Source organism: Bufo gargarizans, chromosome 2 (assembly GCF_014858855.1).
Source record: "Bufo gargarizans isolate SCDJY-AF-19 chromosome 2, ASM1485885v1, whole genome shotgun sequence".
In the NCBI taxonomy this organism is placed as follows: domain Eukaryota; kingdom Metazoa; phylum Chordata; class Amphibia; order Anura; family Bufonidae; genus Bufo; species Bufo gargarizans.
Genome location: NC_058081.1, coordinates 22,762,427 through 22,780,056, shown reverse-complemented (window position 1 = coordinate 22,780,056; position 17,630 = coordinate 22,762,427). Strand labels below are relative to the sequence as shown.

Below are 17,630 nucleotides of genomic sequence, written 5' to 3'. Positions count from 1 at the left end.
GAATAAGTCCTCACTCTGATATGATAATGTCTGAGACACTTAGTCAATATATTTTGATCAAAACACATCTAAGCCCGCCTACCGAACGTCAAGGTGGTCTCAGGTCAGGCGGGTCCTACGCTAAACCTACCTAAGCCGTTGGGCTTCTATGTTCAGGAGCGCAGACGCTGCACATATGGTGTGCTGCTCCTAGTAACCTCCATGTGCATCAAGCAACCAATGGGAGGAGGAGCAAGCACAGCCACATGTACCACCTAATTAAGGCGCTCATTGGATAGGGGAGGGGGCCAAGTGCAGAGGAATGCTACTCCCAAGATACTAGGTGCGCATTCACACTTGAAGGTGCCACTCCCTCAAGCAAACACTACATAAACAAAAAAATCACAGAAAAAACTAAGATAAAAACATCCTGCACGATATGATACAAATTTGCGGATGTCCCTGGCCATATTATTGAAGAAAACCACAGAAATAAGATAATAATGCACTTATTAAAGCAGATGCAAGCACTATATATGGACTAAGTCCTCACTCTGATATGATAATGTCTGAGACACTTAGTCAATATATTTTGATCAAAACACATCTAAGCCCGCCTACCGAACGTCAAGGTGGTCTCAGGTCCAGGGGTTTCCCATGCACAGGGTTTCCACAATGGCATTCCAGGGGTTTCCCCATGCACGGGGTTTCCATAATGGCATTCCAGGAGTTTTCCCCTGGTGGACTCTGTGGAAAACTTAATCTGCAATGCTATTCCCTTGTGGTTCGTTACTTGTAAGACAAAAGTAATCAGGGACCCACCAAGCCCTCGTCTGGGTATTCAGCAGAAACACAATGGCTACAATTGTCAATTGGGTTATCCATCAGCTGAGGGGAGGGGATGTGTGGCATACAACTTTTGTTCGTGAAACTAGCATAGGAATGCCCTCAGTCTTGTAGAGTGTAAAATTTAAACATGAACCCAGTCTTTGATATACCGAAGTGGCTAGGTTTGCCAGAGCCTGATTACCGCCTGCCCTGACCCATATCTTACGTTTATGGACTTTGCCTGACTAAGCTTTCGTCTGATCAGCCTCTGGCCTCCCAGCATCCACTGGGTGTATTGTATCACCTGGAGGTCAATCCAGTGGGTTAACACTCTGGTCCCAATTCCCTCGTGTTCCAATTCCCGTCTGAGGTAGCACCTGGTACACCCCTCGGGAAAGTCTCTCGTCACCATCAGAGGTATCGTGTGAAGAACGAGGGGTGTGCTTAGACATCGTCCCCAGGGGGAGTTGGTCATGTGGGGCAGCGGTTTCTCACCTGCTGGTCATAACAGCTACCTCTTGAGGAAGATTGGCACACGAGGCAGTTGGTCCACGCGAACCAGGGAGGGAGTACCAATGCAAGGTACTGTCGTAGTCAGCAGGCCGAGCGAGTCGTAAACAGGAGCAACAGTACAGGCCTGAAGGATAAGGAAGTGGCCAAGTCAAACAAGCAATGGGTCAGGGCAGGCGGCTCAGGTCAGACAATCCAGGTCAACAGGAGAGTTGAGGCAAGCATAAAACAGGTAGTGGAGTCCAGAAACAAGCATGAATAGGGTATACAGTAACACAAGCATAAATAACAGCAATCTTTGAAGGACACAAAGAATTTGATGCTCAGGCATCTGGGAAGGGGGCTGGACCACTCTTATAGGTGCAGGAGGGCTACAATTGGTCAGCATGGTCACATGTGTTAAACCCACAAATCAGAAGAAGTGAAGTGCGCTGGCCGAAAGGAAGTGCTACAGAGAAAAAGTTGGAAGCATGCTGCGCCCAGGGCTGGAAGGAAACCATGGAGTGGATTCCAGGACGGACAATGCCTGCAAGGACAGATCCCAGGACTGCGGAGGTGAATGGGGAAACATCGGCAGCAGATCACCGCCGAACATGGAGCCCGGGATCGCAGCGGTACACCGGCGGACAGCAACCGCTTTAGCTAAAAATACACGAGCACCTCACTTACTGTATGTTATACTGCTTTTACATGTTACATGATTGTATCGCTGCGCTGGGGTCCTAGGATCTAATCCAACCAAGGACAACATCTGCATGGAGTTTATATGTTCTCTGGGTACTCTGGTTTTCCTCCCTCAGACACACTGATATGGACCTTAGATTGTGAGCCTCATTGGGGACAGCTTGATGCTAATGTCTGTAAAGTGTAGCGCTATATAAGTGCATAAAATAAATAAATTGCACTGTACACTAGTGGTAGTAAAAGGATAATGGACAGAGCTGAACTGAGTCAGAGGCCAGATCACCTGTGACCTCATGCTAGTGAACAAGCTCCCCACAGTTAATAAATAGATCTGCCTGAGAAGACAAGAGTAGAGGCTCAGGATCAGAAGAAGGGGAGGGAGACATGGGAGATGCCTTATCTGAGATTACAGTAATCTGTTGCCTCCTGTGAGAAACTTGTAACCGTCAAGTTTGTTGCCCATGAGTCCAGTAAAAATCCATTGTTCAAATGTAACTGTGCCCGACTGCTTCCCTCCACCATTATTTAGTGGGAAACCATGTATACAGGTCTAAAAGATCTTCCATAAGAACTGACCACCTTACAAACTAGAAGGCCACCTCCACACTCTATCATAAACATTTCAAGCTTAGGCTAATATGAACAATATAATTTCACAAATATGAGATAATTAATATTTCTAGAATATGGATAAAACCACCAACGAACTGGTCTTCTGAGAATAGTGCGTGCGATGAAGATTCCCAGTAGGGCCTCCTGTCATTATATAAAATTGCTTCATTTCTGTAATTGGAAACAACACATCTGCTCTTCAGCATCACAGATCATGTCAGGTAAGACACAGCAGGGTTTACATGAAATTCCTACACCCAGATATCATCAGCTTTTCATTCCAAGAAGTCAACCTGGATATGGACAGATCTGATGGTCATCTTCGACGAATGACTACAAACTATTATCATTTGTAATATTCTGTACCTCACTGTATTTTGTGTAAAATACATCAAACCTATTGACGCTGCTTTCATAGTATCTTCTTTTTTAACCATAGGACACACTGTATAGCTCCCCTGCAGAATGTGACCTGTTCATTATTTTCTATTGATCCCTCAATCGGCTTGTTTTTGGAGCTGTGAGAGAGATGACACTGGGTTGCTGGTCTTGAGTGACTGCTGAATGATGTGCAGAGGACAGGCGTTAAGCTGCTCTTACTAGAAGAGTAGGTGCTCACTTTCTCAGGTTCCTTCATCTCCGACCTTCTGCAATTCTATACTTGGTGCAGGTGTAGTTACGATTGCAGGGTAGTAGCTGTAGGTTATCGATTATTTGGAGTAAAATAACCTTATTTAGGAGCTGTCTGCAGAATCATGAAGACTGGTAATTCACCAGTCAACGTGTACTTGGAATGGCAGGTGAGTAGTAATGACACTTCAGAGCACACAGCACCAGCGATCAAACACATGGCTCCATCTTCAATGGTCTGGATGATGAGAGAGGTGCACAGCTAATCACAGACAATGAGCTGGCAGACAGTGTTATATACAGGGTTAAAAATGACTATGGTACAGAGCATTTTGTCTATGGGGGCATCTCCCCATCAATGTCTACCACATGTCGCGCTGCCCCAAAGCTCCTGCCCCCAGTCACTACCACCACAGACATGCTACATTCCATGAGTTAGTAGTATTGGGACCACAATGTGAGAAAACGGTTTTCAGAGGCGCTGATTCGTGACAGGTAGAGTATGAATGAGACGGAGAGTTACAGGTATCACAAGGGTAATATTGCTTTCAAATGTGGCAGAAAAAATCCTCCAGAAAATATACTGTACCACATGAAGACTTGTTATCCTATGGGGCTGAAACGTGTTAGTCCTTGTCCCACACACCATCGCAGAACAGCCTTCTGCTGCATAAATAATGATGTGTTGCAGCTTGTCTCCTTCCATTTCAGTGGGGGATGTCATCTGTACAGAAATCGGCATCAAATTCCGCACAGAAATCCACACTTAAAAACCCTGCATGCTTTCTGACTGATTTTTCCACCATGTGTGGGCCTCTTTCACACGAGAGATATGGATTGGGTCAGGATCTGTCCAGGGAAAAAAAATTATGGATTTGATGGAGTGTGAAGAAAAACTGAAAAATAACACTCAAGATCTAACAAGCATCAGTGAAAAACAAATTTCATCTGGGGCCAGGGCTGTGTGAAACATGCACAATATAGACCATGCTGCGAGTCAGGATTCAGTCCGGATGCTATGCATTTACTACACGCATCGCATCCAGATGGAAAACTCACTCCTTTGAAATTAGCCTAAGGCCTCTTTCACACGTTGCACGATGCAAGTTGTATTGCCGAAAACTAGCTGCTCTTTGGCGCATGTAAATGCTCCTTAAAAGTGGAACTTTCAGTTAAACCTAATGCTGTTGTCCTGGCGATTCCATGGAATTTACCCTGTACAGGGATCTGGACTTAGCTGTAAGGAAACAACCAGGCCACTACCTCCTGGAGTAATCCTAGTGTAGTTGGCAGCTGACCCATGTAGAAAACCCAACCAAACGTGGAGAGAACATACAAACTCCATGCAGATGGTGTCCTTGGTCGGATTCAAACCTAGGACCCCAGCGCTACAAGTTTCCAGTGCTAACCAATGAGCCACCGTGCTGTAGTCTAAATACAGTCCAAGGCTGAGAACTTGCACAATCTAGAAAGGAGATCTGTGGTTAGTGCAGGCGGCAAGGAGCAAAACGAGATACAGGTGATGATCGGGACAGGTGACGTGAGAGCAGAATCAGAAGTCAGGCTGGGTACAGTACACGGGTAGTCAGACACAAGAGCACACCTTCACTGATTACTAGACACTAGAACAACCTAAAGCTCCTACTAAAGAGGGTGCCAGCAGTAGCCAGGCAGAGAAAGCCATTGGCTGGGGACACATTTGGAAGTGCTCACGCTAGCTCTTTAAGAAGCCAAGAGTGAGGGTGCATGCACTAGGAGACAAGCTAGGAGGCCTAGCAGCACATGCAGGCATCAGCCTACAGGAGCAAGTCCGCACCAGCATGTAGAAGCGCTGCCGGCTAGAAGAAGATAAGAGAGAATACAGCAGCAGACAGGGACTGGCAAGAAAACAGATGCAGCATCTGTGCCCACAGTAGAGAGTCGGAGCACGGACCATTGGCATACCAGTCGATTTTGTCGGGGAGTTTGTATCTAGTTAGTAATCTAGTGTTACATGGTGGCTAAGGATGAGCGGACCCATGGATGTTCGGGTTCGCCGGGTTCGGTCAAAGTTCGGGTTCGGGACCCGAACTTGACCCGAACTCGAACCCGACCCCATTGAAGTCAATGGGGACCCGAACTTTGGTGCACTAAAATGGCTATAAAATAGTCATAGTAAGGGCTAGAGGGCTGCAAAAGGAAGCAAAGTGTGGGTAAGAGCAGGACAATTACCCTGTAAACAAATGTGGATAGGGAAATGACTTAAAAAAAATAAATAATAATAATTGAAAAATAATAATCTTGAACTAGGAGGCGGAGGTCAAAGTGGAGTAGGAGGTTGAGGAGGCGGTGGATGTGGTGGTGGAGGAGGAGGTAGCCAACACTGTTTTTGTTGTTTTTTTATTTTTATTTCCTTTATTTTTTTTTCTAAGTTTAGGAAGACCCCAAAACATTGGGAAATAGAAAGAGAACGCAAAGAGAAAGTGCGCTGGAGTCTAACAATAGCTGGGTCCGACCGATATACATGTCTATTCAGCACAAAGTACGGACAAGTCTTTAGAGATCTCTGCCTGGTTCATTTTAATGAACGTGAGCTTGTCCACATTGGCTGTGGACAGGTAGCTGCGCTCATCTGTGCTAAACACACATTCGGACAATACACTGCCCACAGGGCAGGCCAGCACCTCCAAGGCGTAAAGGGCAAGCTCAGGCCATGTGCCCAATTTGGAGATCCAGAAGTTGAATGGGGCAGACCCATCACTCAGTACGTGTAGGCGTGTGCACAGGTATTGTTCCACTATGTTTCTGAAATGCTGCCTCCTGCTAGGACGTTCCATATCAGCTGGTGGTGCTGGTTGTTGTGGCGTGCAGACAAAGCTTTTCCACATTTCATCCATGCTAACCCTCCCTTCTGAGGTGCTGGCGGTGCCCCAGCTACATTGGCAACTTCTTCCTCCTCCTCCTCTGCCTTCGCCTTGTGCTTCCACTGGGCACCCGCTGTCAGGTGGGAATGCCATCAGCAGCATGTTATGCAGCCAGCCAGTCGCAGGGGCAACACGTGAGGTGCACGGTGGACCGATGAGGGGCCAAATGATATAACACACAGTTCATCAGTTTACTCACGGTTAGCAGATACAGTGGCAGTTGGCAGCACAGTGTTGAGGTGGACAGCACGAAATCCTCCGGGGCACGCTCTGATGTAGGAAGCATCAGCCAAGATGGTGGTTGAGGTGCCCTTGATGTTAGGGGTGCTTAGGGTGCTTGTTGTGGCTGAGTCCCTTGATGGTTTTTGTCGTGACGCCAGTACCGTTAATGGTGGTACAACCATATCTAGTAATAATGAGGCAGACAGTGGTAAGATGCAACTCACAACTTTTACTTTGGATGTCTCTTGGTTGCAGTAGTACAATTATGCAGTCTCTAGATGGTACAGAGTAAATTCTGCAAATCCACTGTTTTAGGCTTGTCAGGTTTTGTTTCTTGGTTTTTGGAGCAGTGGGTTAGGTGTACCTGGTTCCCTTAGATGCTTTGGATCCTATTCCTTGTCTTTCCCAACAAGCTAAATATTTTTAGACAGGTAAACTCAACTGTCTCTTAGAAGGTTGGTGTGGCTGCCTGAAGCTATAAAACCTCCACCATGCAAAAGGTGTCTGTGGCCCTCAATAATGGCTCTTATCACTGATGAATTCCTAGGAATGCTTGTTTCTTTTCCAGGGAGGCAAACTCTTCTCCTACTGGTCAGGGATGCAAGTCTATAGTCCAGCTACAGAAGGAAAACGCTCTTCTGCGCCTCACATCTGAGTATCACCTATTAGCGAAGTTGGCTCCACTCACTAATCTGTGTTGCGAAGTCTTCACTCTACATTTTCTCCCACTAATTTGATCTGACTACCTCAGATCTGCTCTCTTCTGACTACATTTTTCAACTGTCTAATCTCCTCTCATCTCAACTCCTCAACTGAACTAATCTGAACTAACCTGTCTCACTAGGCCTGACCTAGATATATATATGACCTGAACTCTATCCCCATCTAGTGGTGGGATGTATAAATTACACCTAATAGGCCTGTTAACAGGGATTTTGCAGATACATAAATGCAAAAGTATACATTACAACCTAGTGCTTTTAATAAAGTAAAAAGTGCTTTTAAGCAGGGCCCACACACACACATAGTGGGATGCTGCAGTTGCACAGGCACTGCAGCATGTAGTCGCTCATTTGTGCCAGGCTGCCCAGAGGCAACGACAAGCTGTCCTCTGTGGGAGATGTATCGTCTGTGTCCTCTGTATCCCCCCCATCCACACTCCAGTGATGTCCATGAGCTGCTTTGGGTGCCATCCTGCTGTGAAAACGGTTCCTCCTCCCCATCATTCTCCTCATACTACAGAACTGTGTCCTGGTTGGACAGTTGTGTACCTGGCCTCTGTTGGTGCAGGAACCCATCCTTCGAGCAACTTGTGAATGACTGGTCTTATAACCGTGGAAATGACCCCTCTTCCTCCTGTGCCATATCCTCTTCCATCATCACCCGAACCGTTTTTTCAAGGATACATAGAAGTGGGATAGTAACGCTGAGGACGGCGTCATCGGCACTGGCCATGTTGGTGGAGTACTTGAAATAGCGCAACAAGGAACACAGGTCTCTCATGGAGGCCCAGTCATTGGTGGTGAAGTGGTGCTGTTCTGTAGAGCGACTGACCCGTGCGTGCTGCAGCTGAAACTCCACTATCACCTGCTGCTGCTCGCACAGTCTCTCCAGCATGTGCAAGATGGAGTTCCACCTTGTGGGTACGTCGCATATGGGGCAGGGAGCAGGAAGACTGAAGTTACACTGCAACACAGGCGAGCAGCAGGGTGAGAAAGCTGAAAGCGCGCAGAGACGGCCCGCACTTTCTGCAGCAGCTCTGACATATTGGGGTAATTTTTAAGGAATTTCTGCACCACCAAATTCAGCACATGGGCCAGGCAAGGGATGTGCACCAAACCGGCTAGTCCCAGAGCTGCAACGAGATTTTGCCCGTTATCGCACACCACCAGGCCGGGCTTTAGGTTCAGTGGCACCAACTACTCATCGGTCTATTGTTCAAGGCCCATCCACAGCTCCTGCACGGTCTGGGGTTTGTCCCACACCAGGCGGTTTTAAAACTGCCTGCTGTCGTTTCCCCCTGGCTGTGCTGAAGTTGGTGGTGCAGGTGTTACGCTGACCGGATGCGTAGGCGGTAGAGGAGGAAGCGGAGTAGAAGGAGGATGCAAAGAAAAATGTCCTGCAATCCCCGGTGGGGGAAGGACCTGCGCCAAACTGCTATCCGCCTCAGGCCCAGCCGCCACTACATTTACCCAGTGTGCAGTTAGGGAGATATAACGTCCCTGCCCGTGCTTACTGGTCCACGTATTGGTGGTTATGTGGACCTTGCCACAGATGGCGTTGCGCAGTGCACACCTGATTTTGTCTGCCACTTGGTTGTGCAGGGCAGGGATGGCACGCCTGGAAAAGTAGTGGCGGCTGGGAACCACGTACTGTGGGACAACCACTGCCGTAAGGTTTTTAAAAGTCTCCGTCTCCAACAGACGGAATTACAGCATTTCAAAGGCCAGGAATTTTGAAATGCATGGCATCGCGGGTAGGTAGGGGGGTACTTCCTCTTTTTCTCCATTGTTTGGGGGATGGACAGCTAAACGCTTCCATGGGACAGTGTGGAGATGCTTGGTGACGGTGGTGGTGTTGCTGCCACATCCTCTGTTTGCTCGGTGGCAGGTGCCACTGTCACTCCAGAGGGGGAGGAAGAGGCCGAGACTGCAGCAGAAGAGGGAGCTGGAGGAGCCTGAGATCTTTTGTAGTTGTTGAGGTGTCTACTCCACTGCAGCTTGTGCTTTGCACTTAGATGCCTGGTCATGCAGGTTGTGCTCAGGTTGAGAACGTTTATGCCTCGCTTCAGGCTCTGATTGCACAGCGTGCAAACCACTCGTGCCTTGCCGTCAGCACATTGTCTGAAGAACTGCCACACCAGGGAACTCCTTGTAGATGGCTTTGGTGTGCTCAGTTCCTGGGTGTGGTGGGCAGTAGCAGGCGTACTGGCTATGGGACGGCCGCTCCGCTTTTGTACCCTGCTCCCTCTTCTGCTGGTGCCTCTGTGCGACCACGGCCTCTTCCTCCGAACTGCACACGTCACACGCATGTCCTTGATTCCATGTGGGGTCTAGGAACTCATCATCCTCCACATCATCTTCCACCCAGTCTTCACCCCTGCCCTCCTTGCCGGTCTGCACACTACAGAAAGCCGCAGCAGTTGGCACCTGTGTTTCGTCCTCATCCGAGACGTGCTGCGGTGGTCCTCCCATGTCCACATCCTGAAACATAAGTGGTTGGGAATCAGTGCACTTAATGTATTCTACTTCAGGGGCAGGGCTATGTGGACAGCCCTCGGAAATCCTGCCAGCAGAGTCATCAAAAACCATAAGAGACTGCTGCATGACTTGGAGTTCAGACTGCTTGCCTGATTTGCAAGGGAGTGAGGTGAAAGACAGATGTCCATGGGCTACAGGTGCAAACTCTGCAGTTTCAGCAGGGGACCGGGTGGGAGCCAAGTGAAGGAACTTGAGGCACTGTCAGCCACCCAATCTACTACCGCCTCTACTTGTTCTGGCCTCACCATTCGTACACCGGTATTCGGGCCTACAAAATAACGCTGAACGTTCTGTTGCCTACGTGTACCTGAGGAAGGTGTATCATTTGAGTGTGTAGCTGGCACAGATCGACCACGTCCTCTCCCTGCAACAGGAGCTGCCCCAACACCAGCAGGACCACGACCAGGGCCACGTCCCTTATTTGATGCTCTCCTCATTCTTTGAGGTCACCCACCGAACTAACAGATGGATTAACTATATTAATTTCCCTGTCACGTATGCAGTGCAGGTGTACTTCACACAACAATTGGTATATGTCACCCACCGATGTAATAGACAGATTAACTATTATATTTCTGTGTCAGGGGTACAAAGATGGGCAATTGCACCCACAAAAAATCGCTATAGGTCACCCACAGAATTAACAGCTAGATTCATTATTACATTTCTGTGTCAGGGGTGCAAAGCTGGTGCATTGCACCCACAAAAAAATCACTGTAGGTCACCCACAGAATAAATAGCCAGATGAGATTCCTAACACTCCTCCTCACTTCAGCCGCCTGCTTCCTGTCCCTGCACTACTCAGAGCTGATGGGCGGTGCAACACATGAACCAGCTTTTATAGAGGCTGGGTCACATGATGCACCGGCCAATCACAGCCATGCCATTAATAGGCATGGCTGTGATGGCTTCTAAGTGTCTGCAGCCTTTCAATAAGCTTTATTAAATGCCCAAACACCGAACTCAAACCCGATCCTTTCCGGGTACTTTGCAGTTTGGGTTCGCTCAACACTAATGGTGGCCACTCATGAAATTCCCATAATACAGTTTGCAAGAGTGGAAGCGGCTCTTATGAAATGTCTTTCCATTCTGTCCTACATAGGGGGTCACAAGGAAACCAAAATCTGACTATAAGTTTTCTGATACTCCAGCTCAAGTAAATGGGGCTGTTTTTGGAACTCAACAACCATGTTTTTCTAATCCTGGCCAATGGCCATGCCAACAATATAGTATTGAAGAAATCTTGAGTTACTTTTATCCTGTTCCTCTCATTTTTAGGCTGGCAGGAGGCTACGATGGGGGCTACATTCAAAGATGGATCTTTAAGTGCTTTGTCTGCCATTGCAGACAGATAAGTGGGGGAGGGCTCCTATTGCAGCCAGTTGTCTTACAGGAAAAGCTAAGCCTGAAACCAGATCTGAGTTTTAGGCCTCATGCACACGCGGCCTACGGATGGAGTAGAGTTAACACTCCTGTTTTCTGAGAGTTGTGTTATCTAATCTAAACACCTTCAATTACTTTTCAATGGCTTTTGTCCCAAGATAACGCGATGAGTTAAGAAATTTGAATTAAGAGCTGGAATGCTAACCGTGCTCCATCTGTACAATATGCGGGCACCGGCCGTATGCTCCCCGCATCACGGATCACGCATCACTTTACTGGGTCCGCAATCCAGAGCTGCGGTACAGAACCTAGGCACGGAACCCTACAGAAGCACTATGGAGTGCTTCCGTGGTGTTTCTGTCCGTGCCTCCGCACCGCAAAAAAAAATAGAACATGTTCTATTTTTTTTACGGTGCGGATGGATCATGGACCCATCCAAGTTGAATAGGTCTTGATCTGTCCCGGCCGTCGCACGGATGCTGCCCGTGCACTGGGACCGCAAATTGAGGTCCGCAATGCACAGAACAGCTGTGTGCATGAGGCCTTATGAGGAGGAAGATAAAATGGCTTATTTCTTTTAGTTTTCCTCTATCTTCTGCTCTCTAGGAAATGGAAAAGAGAAATCAATCAACAATCACAGAATTTCTCCTCTTGGGATTTGGAAACCTCCACAACTTCAAGATTTTAGTTTTTACTCTTTGTTTGATCATCCACATCATGGCTTTGACAGCAAATTCTCTGGTAATTGTCCTGGTTGGGGTCACAAAGAGCCTCCATTCCCCCATGTACTTCTTCCTCAGCCAGTTGTCCTTGTCGGAGATTCTGTTCACAAGTAACATTGTGCCCAACATGTTATGGCTGATATTGAAGGGAGGAGGAAAAGTATCAGTTATCCGGTGTTTATTCAAGTTCTACTTATTGAGTGTTCTAACGATTGCTCAGTGCTTTCTGTTGGCAGCCATGTCCTTTGATCGGCATGTGGCCATCTGTAGACCATTACACTATGCCACCATTATGACCTTCACACATCAGCTTCAGATGATCATCTCCTGCTGGTTGTTGGGTTTCACCTTGGCCCTTTTTGTATACATTTTCTTGAGCAAGCTAAATTTTTGTGGCCTGGACACCATCAATCACTTCTACTGTGACATTGCTCCTGTTCTACAATTGTCCTGCTCCAGTACTTCTTCTGTAGAACTAGTCCTTGCTCTGATAGCATTTCCCGTCCTTTTATCACCATTCATGTTTATCATAGTCACCTACATTTCCATCATTCAGACCATCCTCAGAATTCCCTCCAGCACTGGAAGACATAAAGCCTTCTCCACTTGCAGCTCCCACCTGATTATTGTGTGCATGTACTACGGGACACTGTCATCCATTTATATCTTCCCACCAAGGGATAATTCCATAAATTTGAACAAAGGTCTATCTGTTCTATACACACTGGTGACTCCATTGTTTAACCCTTTAATCTACTGCTTGAGAAACCAGGATATTAGAGGCGCCATTTTCAAATACATTCAATATTTAAAGCTGCGGAAAGCAATGGACACCTAGGGACATGAATCCATAGTCCTGCTCTTACTGTAGAGAACCCTTTCCCATATTATTCTCTGTAGTACCTTACTCCACATGTCATGAACATTCCACCACTAAGGCATATTTTTTCATAGGCTGTGCAAGCTTAATATTTGGAACCCTGCCCAGATCTCTTATGTCTTTTTTACATGGTGGAGCTTAAAAGTGAATCCTGTATTTTGAGATGGCTCAGAAGCGGGTGAATGGACACATGGATTTGCTGCAGAAAATTTCTGCAACTAAAAATCAGCTTCATGTATGTAAATGGGGTTGCTTCTGCTCATGGATTTCTGCAAAGTAAGTCCCATTCAAATAAGCAGAAGAGTCACAGGAACCTCTGCCGGAATTCACCTTTAAAGGGGTTCTGCACTTTGTTTTAACTGATGATCTATCCTCTGAATAGATCATCAGCTTCTGATTGGTGGGGGTCCGACACCCGGGTCCCCAGCCGATCAGCTGTTTGAGAAGGCAGCGGTGCTCCAGCAACGCCGCGGCCTTCTCACTGTTTACCGCTGGCCCAGTGACGTCACGACTAGTATCAACTAGCGTGGGCGGAGCTAAGCTCCATTCAGGTGAACAGAGCTTAGCCCCGCCCACGCTAGTTGATACTAGTCGTGACGTCACTGGGCCAGCGGTAAACAGTGAGAGGGCCGCGGCGCTGCTGGAGCGCCGCTGCCTTCTCAAACAGCTGATCGGCGGGGGTCCCGGGTGTCGGGCCCCCGCCGATCAGAAGCTGATGATCTATCCAGAGGATAGATCATCAGTTAAAACAAAGTGCAGAACCCCTTTAAGCATCTATTGACCGTCTTTACATTGGAGGCTGGCTTCATCAGTGGAATTTCAAAGATCCAAGCAGCACTGTTCTTATGGAAGTAACACAATATGAAGGTTGACTGAAAGGAGGAGGATAGCCAAGAATCTGTAGAGAGAGGTTCTGCAATGGGCGATGATCAAAGTAATGTTGGGTCTGGAGATTCGAGGTCTATGGGAAAGTAAGAGATCACGCTTATCTAGATCGGAAAGAATAACATTACATATATTCAAAGGTCAAAATTTCCACTAACAAAAGCAAAGAGCATAGTCCTCCTCAGGGACCCTGTACTGCCCCTTTGTTTTTGAACCTTAGGACTAGTTCACACATCCGTGATTTGATCAATGTTTTCCATTAGTGATTGTGAGCCAAAAGCAAGTGAGGGTTTAGAACAAAGAACAAGTCCAAATCTTTACATTATACCTTCTCTCTGTGTAGTCACCACTCCTGGTTTTGGTTCACAATCGCTGATGGAAATCAATGTCCAAATCAGAAGCGTGAACTTAGCCTAAGGTTCAAGAACAAAGGGGCAGTACCGGGACCTTGGGGAGGACTATGCCCCTTGCATTTGTTGACCACAAAAGTCATACAGCCACTGACCACATGGCTTGTCACTCTCTTGGACAGCACACCCATCTTCTGAAATATTCAGGGTCCAGCAAGCACCTGAGGAGGCAGTGAAGTGAGTTACATGGAGGGGATCCGTGTGGGATATGCAATACCCCAGACCTTTGGGTATCTGCAATGGTTATGTTATAAATTGTTATAGTAAGTACACCAGCAGATGGGGTATGGATGGTGTGGTTGGCAGGGACACGGTTAACCACCGTGTTTGTCCCCTCTAGGTAGCTGGTCCTGCTTCCTGCCAGGATGGGGAGTTCTAGCCAGGACAGTGAGGAGGGTCTTAGGGATCAAGAGATCCAATTCTCTTAGGAGACCACTAGTCCAGAGAGACTACAAGAGCACCAGGATAACTGAAAAGCTTCAGTGGTGACAGTCATCAGAGAGACCAGTGCAGAGTCCCACATATGTGTGTGTAAAAGGGACACTTTAAACATCTGCCTATTTATGTATTTATTTTCATTGTATGGTATTTCCTATTATCAGGCTGGCATTGCCATTTCACCGATTCGCCCTTAGGTGGTGCTGGGGTGTGCTAGCTTAGAGGATAGATAACAGGAAGTGAAGTTAGTACAGAGTGGATTGTAGAGAGGAGAAGCAAGTGTATGGAGGAGAGAAACCGGCATCGTCCACCATGTAGTCCGCTATTTCTACCCCTTGGTCATGGCCAGGCTAAGGGAGTACAGCGAACATTTATCTACAGCAGCCAAGCACCAAACAGTAAGTCTATGTCTAAATATGAAGCAAGCCTAGTGAGGGTTACAGCTAAATCCAGCCGATGGACCTCACCAGCACAAGTGCCTGAGAACAACTTTCCAAGTGCCGGGACACAAATGGATAATTAGTGCAAAGAATTGTCCTTATTCACTAGAGGCCTTCCGGGATATAGTGGAAACCTAAAAACCTGATTACTTCAGGAGAGCATCCTGTAGCAGAAGACTGATGCCTGCCACAAGGGAGAATGCCCTATTTGGATAGCTCAAGATAAGTAGAAAACAGTATATTTAGTACCAGTGCTATAGTTGGGACTTAAAGTAAATATACTCTTTGCCTGTCAAGTAACAACATTAGAAAATCCCTCCATTGAGAATTGCCTAAACCTGATATAAGGATTACAATTACATCTGAATCATTACTGGTGCTATATGGATGCACTTTATTGATGCACTGTAACATCTGCCTTGAGACTATTGATTCAAGTAAATGTTCAATTGTTTTACAACAACTGACTCTTCATTACTACTACTACACTCAACATTTGCACCTTACGGTGCCGGCGTCACGAACACAGGGGCCCAGCCACCAAAGCACTTTAAACACCTACACCATCAAGGGCACCTGAACTTCCATCTGGTTGGTGTTGCCTGCAATAGAGAGTGCCCCGGAGGATTTAGTGCAGTCTTCTTATCCACTGCACGCCGGCCCCAGGGGACAACTTAACTGTGAGTACTACTATCCTCGGCACCTCATCACTAGTACACTCACTCAACCACTACACCCCTGTGGCTCGGACATTGCACCAGCGAGACACAACTTTCCAGACCCTGCTGCAGGTGAGGGACTACGGTTCAGACATCCACCATCTATATATAGCAACCAGGCCATAACAACTCAAAACCTGCATTACTCAGTGGACATATATATAATCATGGGAAAGCTTACAGCTGTTAGCCAGAAGGGCAAAGTAGAGTTATCTGCAACATAGCATATGTGAGGTGCCCTAAATTGCCACCTGACCTGACACTATACCTCATCTGCACACACAAACTGCACTTGTAACTACTACAGTTGGATGTACTACAAGTTATATTTTGCATTGAGAAAAAAGAGAATTGTATTCTTTTACTTCTGGCTTGAATCTTTAAACCAGTTTCCACTGCACCGATCCTCATGGAGCAACAGTCTGGGGGAGTACACGGTGACACCACACCTCATCAGGGCCACTACCACTCTCATCCTCTGCACCGGCTCCTCAGGGATTTATTGCAGATTCTAAGTTGTGTACTGCATAGATATACAAGCAGTGATCAAAAATAGGCATTCTATTTTTAGCCATCATAAAAGAAGTCTTTGGCGAAGCATAAAGGATTCGTCTGGTTTCTGCTTTGCAGGACTTTGTTTTTCGTCCTTCATAACGGAAACCAGATCAATCCATTATGCTTGGCCATAGACTTCTATTATGGCTCCTGGAGCTTCACTGAACGTCCACCTAGCACTTGGAGCATCATTTACATGTCATAGGATGCTTTACGGATGTCACTACCAAGTGTCTCTTGACTCAACATCTGTGGGTGCTTTCCCATGGAAGACGCTCACAATAATAAACTGGATTGTGTAAAATTGCAGGAGGATGAGGTAACCAGGAGAGCCAAGCGTGATGATGACCATGCTGAGATCCTTCTGCACATGAATCAGATCCTCTCTCAGGAGCATAACTAGAAGGCTGAGCCCCACAGCAAAAATGTCCCCCCGCTGAGCAACTTCCCTGCAACCCTACTCCTATGGCTAACCAAGATCTCCCACACTTTGCAAATCCCCCCACCCACTCAATAGTTATGTTTTCTCAGTCCATCCTCACAGTAGTACTCCTCCTTAATACCCCTACAAAGTAATGCTCCCCCTTAAAGGGGTATTCTGGTTGTTTCAATTTATCCTCTATTCTCAGGATGGGTGATAACTATTAGATCAGTGTGGTTCCTACCCCTGGGACCCCCACCAATACTGAGAAAGGTGGCCCCGTACCTCCTACAGCCCCCCTGAAATGAACAGAGTGGCCATTTGGGCATGCGTGCAGCCACTTCATTCATTTCTATGGGAGTTCTGGAGACAGCTCTTCAATATCTCCAGAATTCCCATAGAAATTAATAGAGCGGCCACACCCATGCCCGACCGCCAGCTCCGTTCATTTCAGGGGGCTGCAGGGGGGTATGGGGCTCCCATTCTCGTGATCAGTGCGGGTCCCTTTGGTAGTACCCCAACCAATGTAATAGTTATCCCCTATTCTGTGCATAGGGGATAACCGGAATACCCCCACACAGTAGTGCTCCCACTAATATAAATGAAGGCCCCCAATGTTGTGAATAAAATAAAATTCTGTATTATTTATCCAGCCCTGATAAGAGGAGCACATCCCACTCTTCCCGGCAGGCACCATGCAGGGACATAATGAGGACAGGCCGGGGATGATCATCTACTTAGTCCAGCAGATAATGTCACTACATCACCCCTGCTGGAGAAAGCATGGCCAGCGAATGAGGTCCGGGCTGTAATGGATGAAAGACATTGCCTGAGCCTCGGCTGGGCACACACACTGTAGTCATGATTACTGTGTCTGCACAGGAAGTAGGTGGGCCACTTTCAAACCCCCAAAAATGGGGACATCACACTCTCCAAGAGGAGGACATTACACCCTCCAAGAGCATCTGGTGGCATTAGAGGTGGAGCTTGTTAAGAGCTCATTTGCATCATTTCTCCTAGAATTCCAGAGGAGCATGTATGGCCAATAAGTCTCTTCACACCGACTAGGGCGCTCTCTCCCCAAAGAGAGATAGTCCCCCCCCAAATCCTCCAAGAGCAGCACATCACACCCTCCAAGAGGAGTGTCAG

The 17,630-nt window shown here is 47.3% G+C and overlaps 1 protein-coding gene across 1 annotated transcript; it reads left to right on the top strand.

The window, feature by feature from the left end:
* Positions 1-11,620: 11,620 nt before the first annotated feature.
* On the top strand, positions 11,621-12,571 carry LOC122925519 (olfactory receptor 6F1-like). Its single transcript, XM_044276876.1, has one exon. The coding sequence runs from the start codon at positions 11,621-11,623 to the stop codon at positions 12,569-12,571; it is 951 nt and encodes a 316-aa protein (XP_044132811.1).
* Positions 12,572-17,630: the final 5,059 nt, after the last annotated feature.

Coding starts and splice junctions, on each gene's coding strand:
- LOC122925519 (XM_044276876.1), top strand. CDS start 11,621: ATGGAAAAGAGAAATCAATCAACAATCACAGAATTTCTCCTCTTGGGA.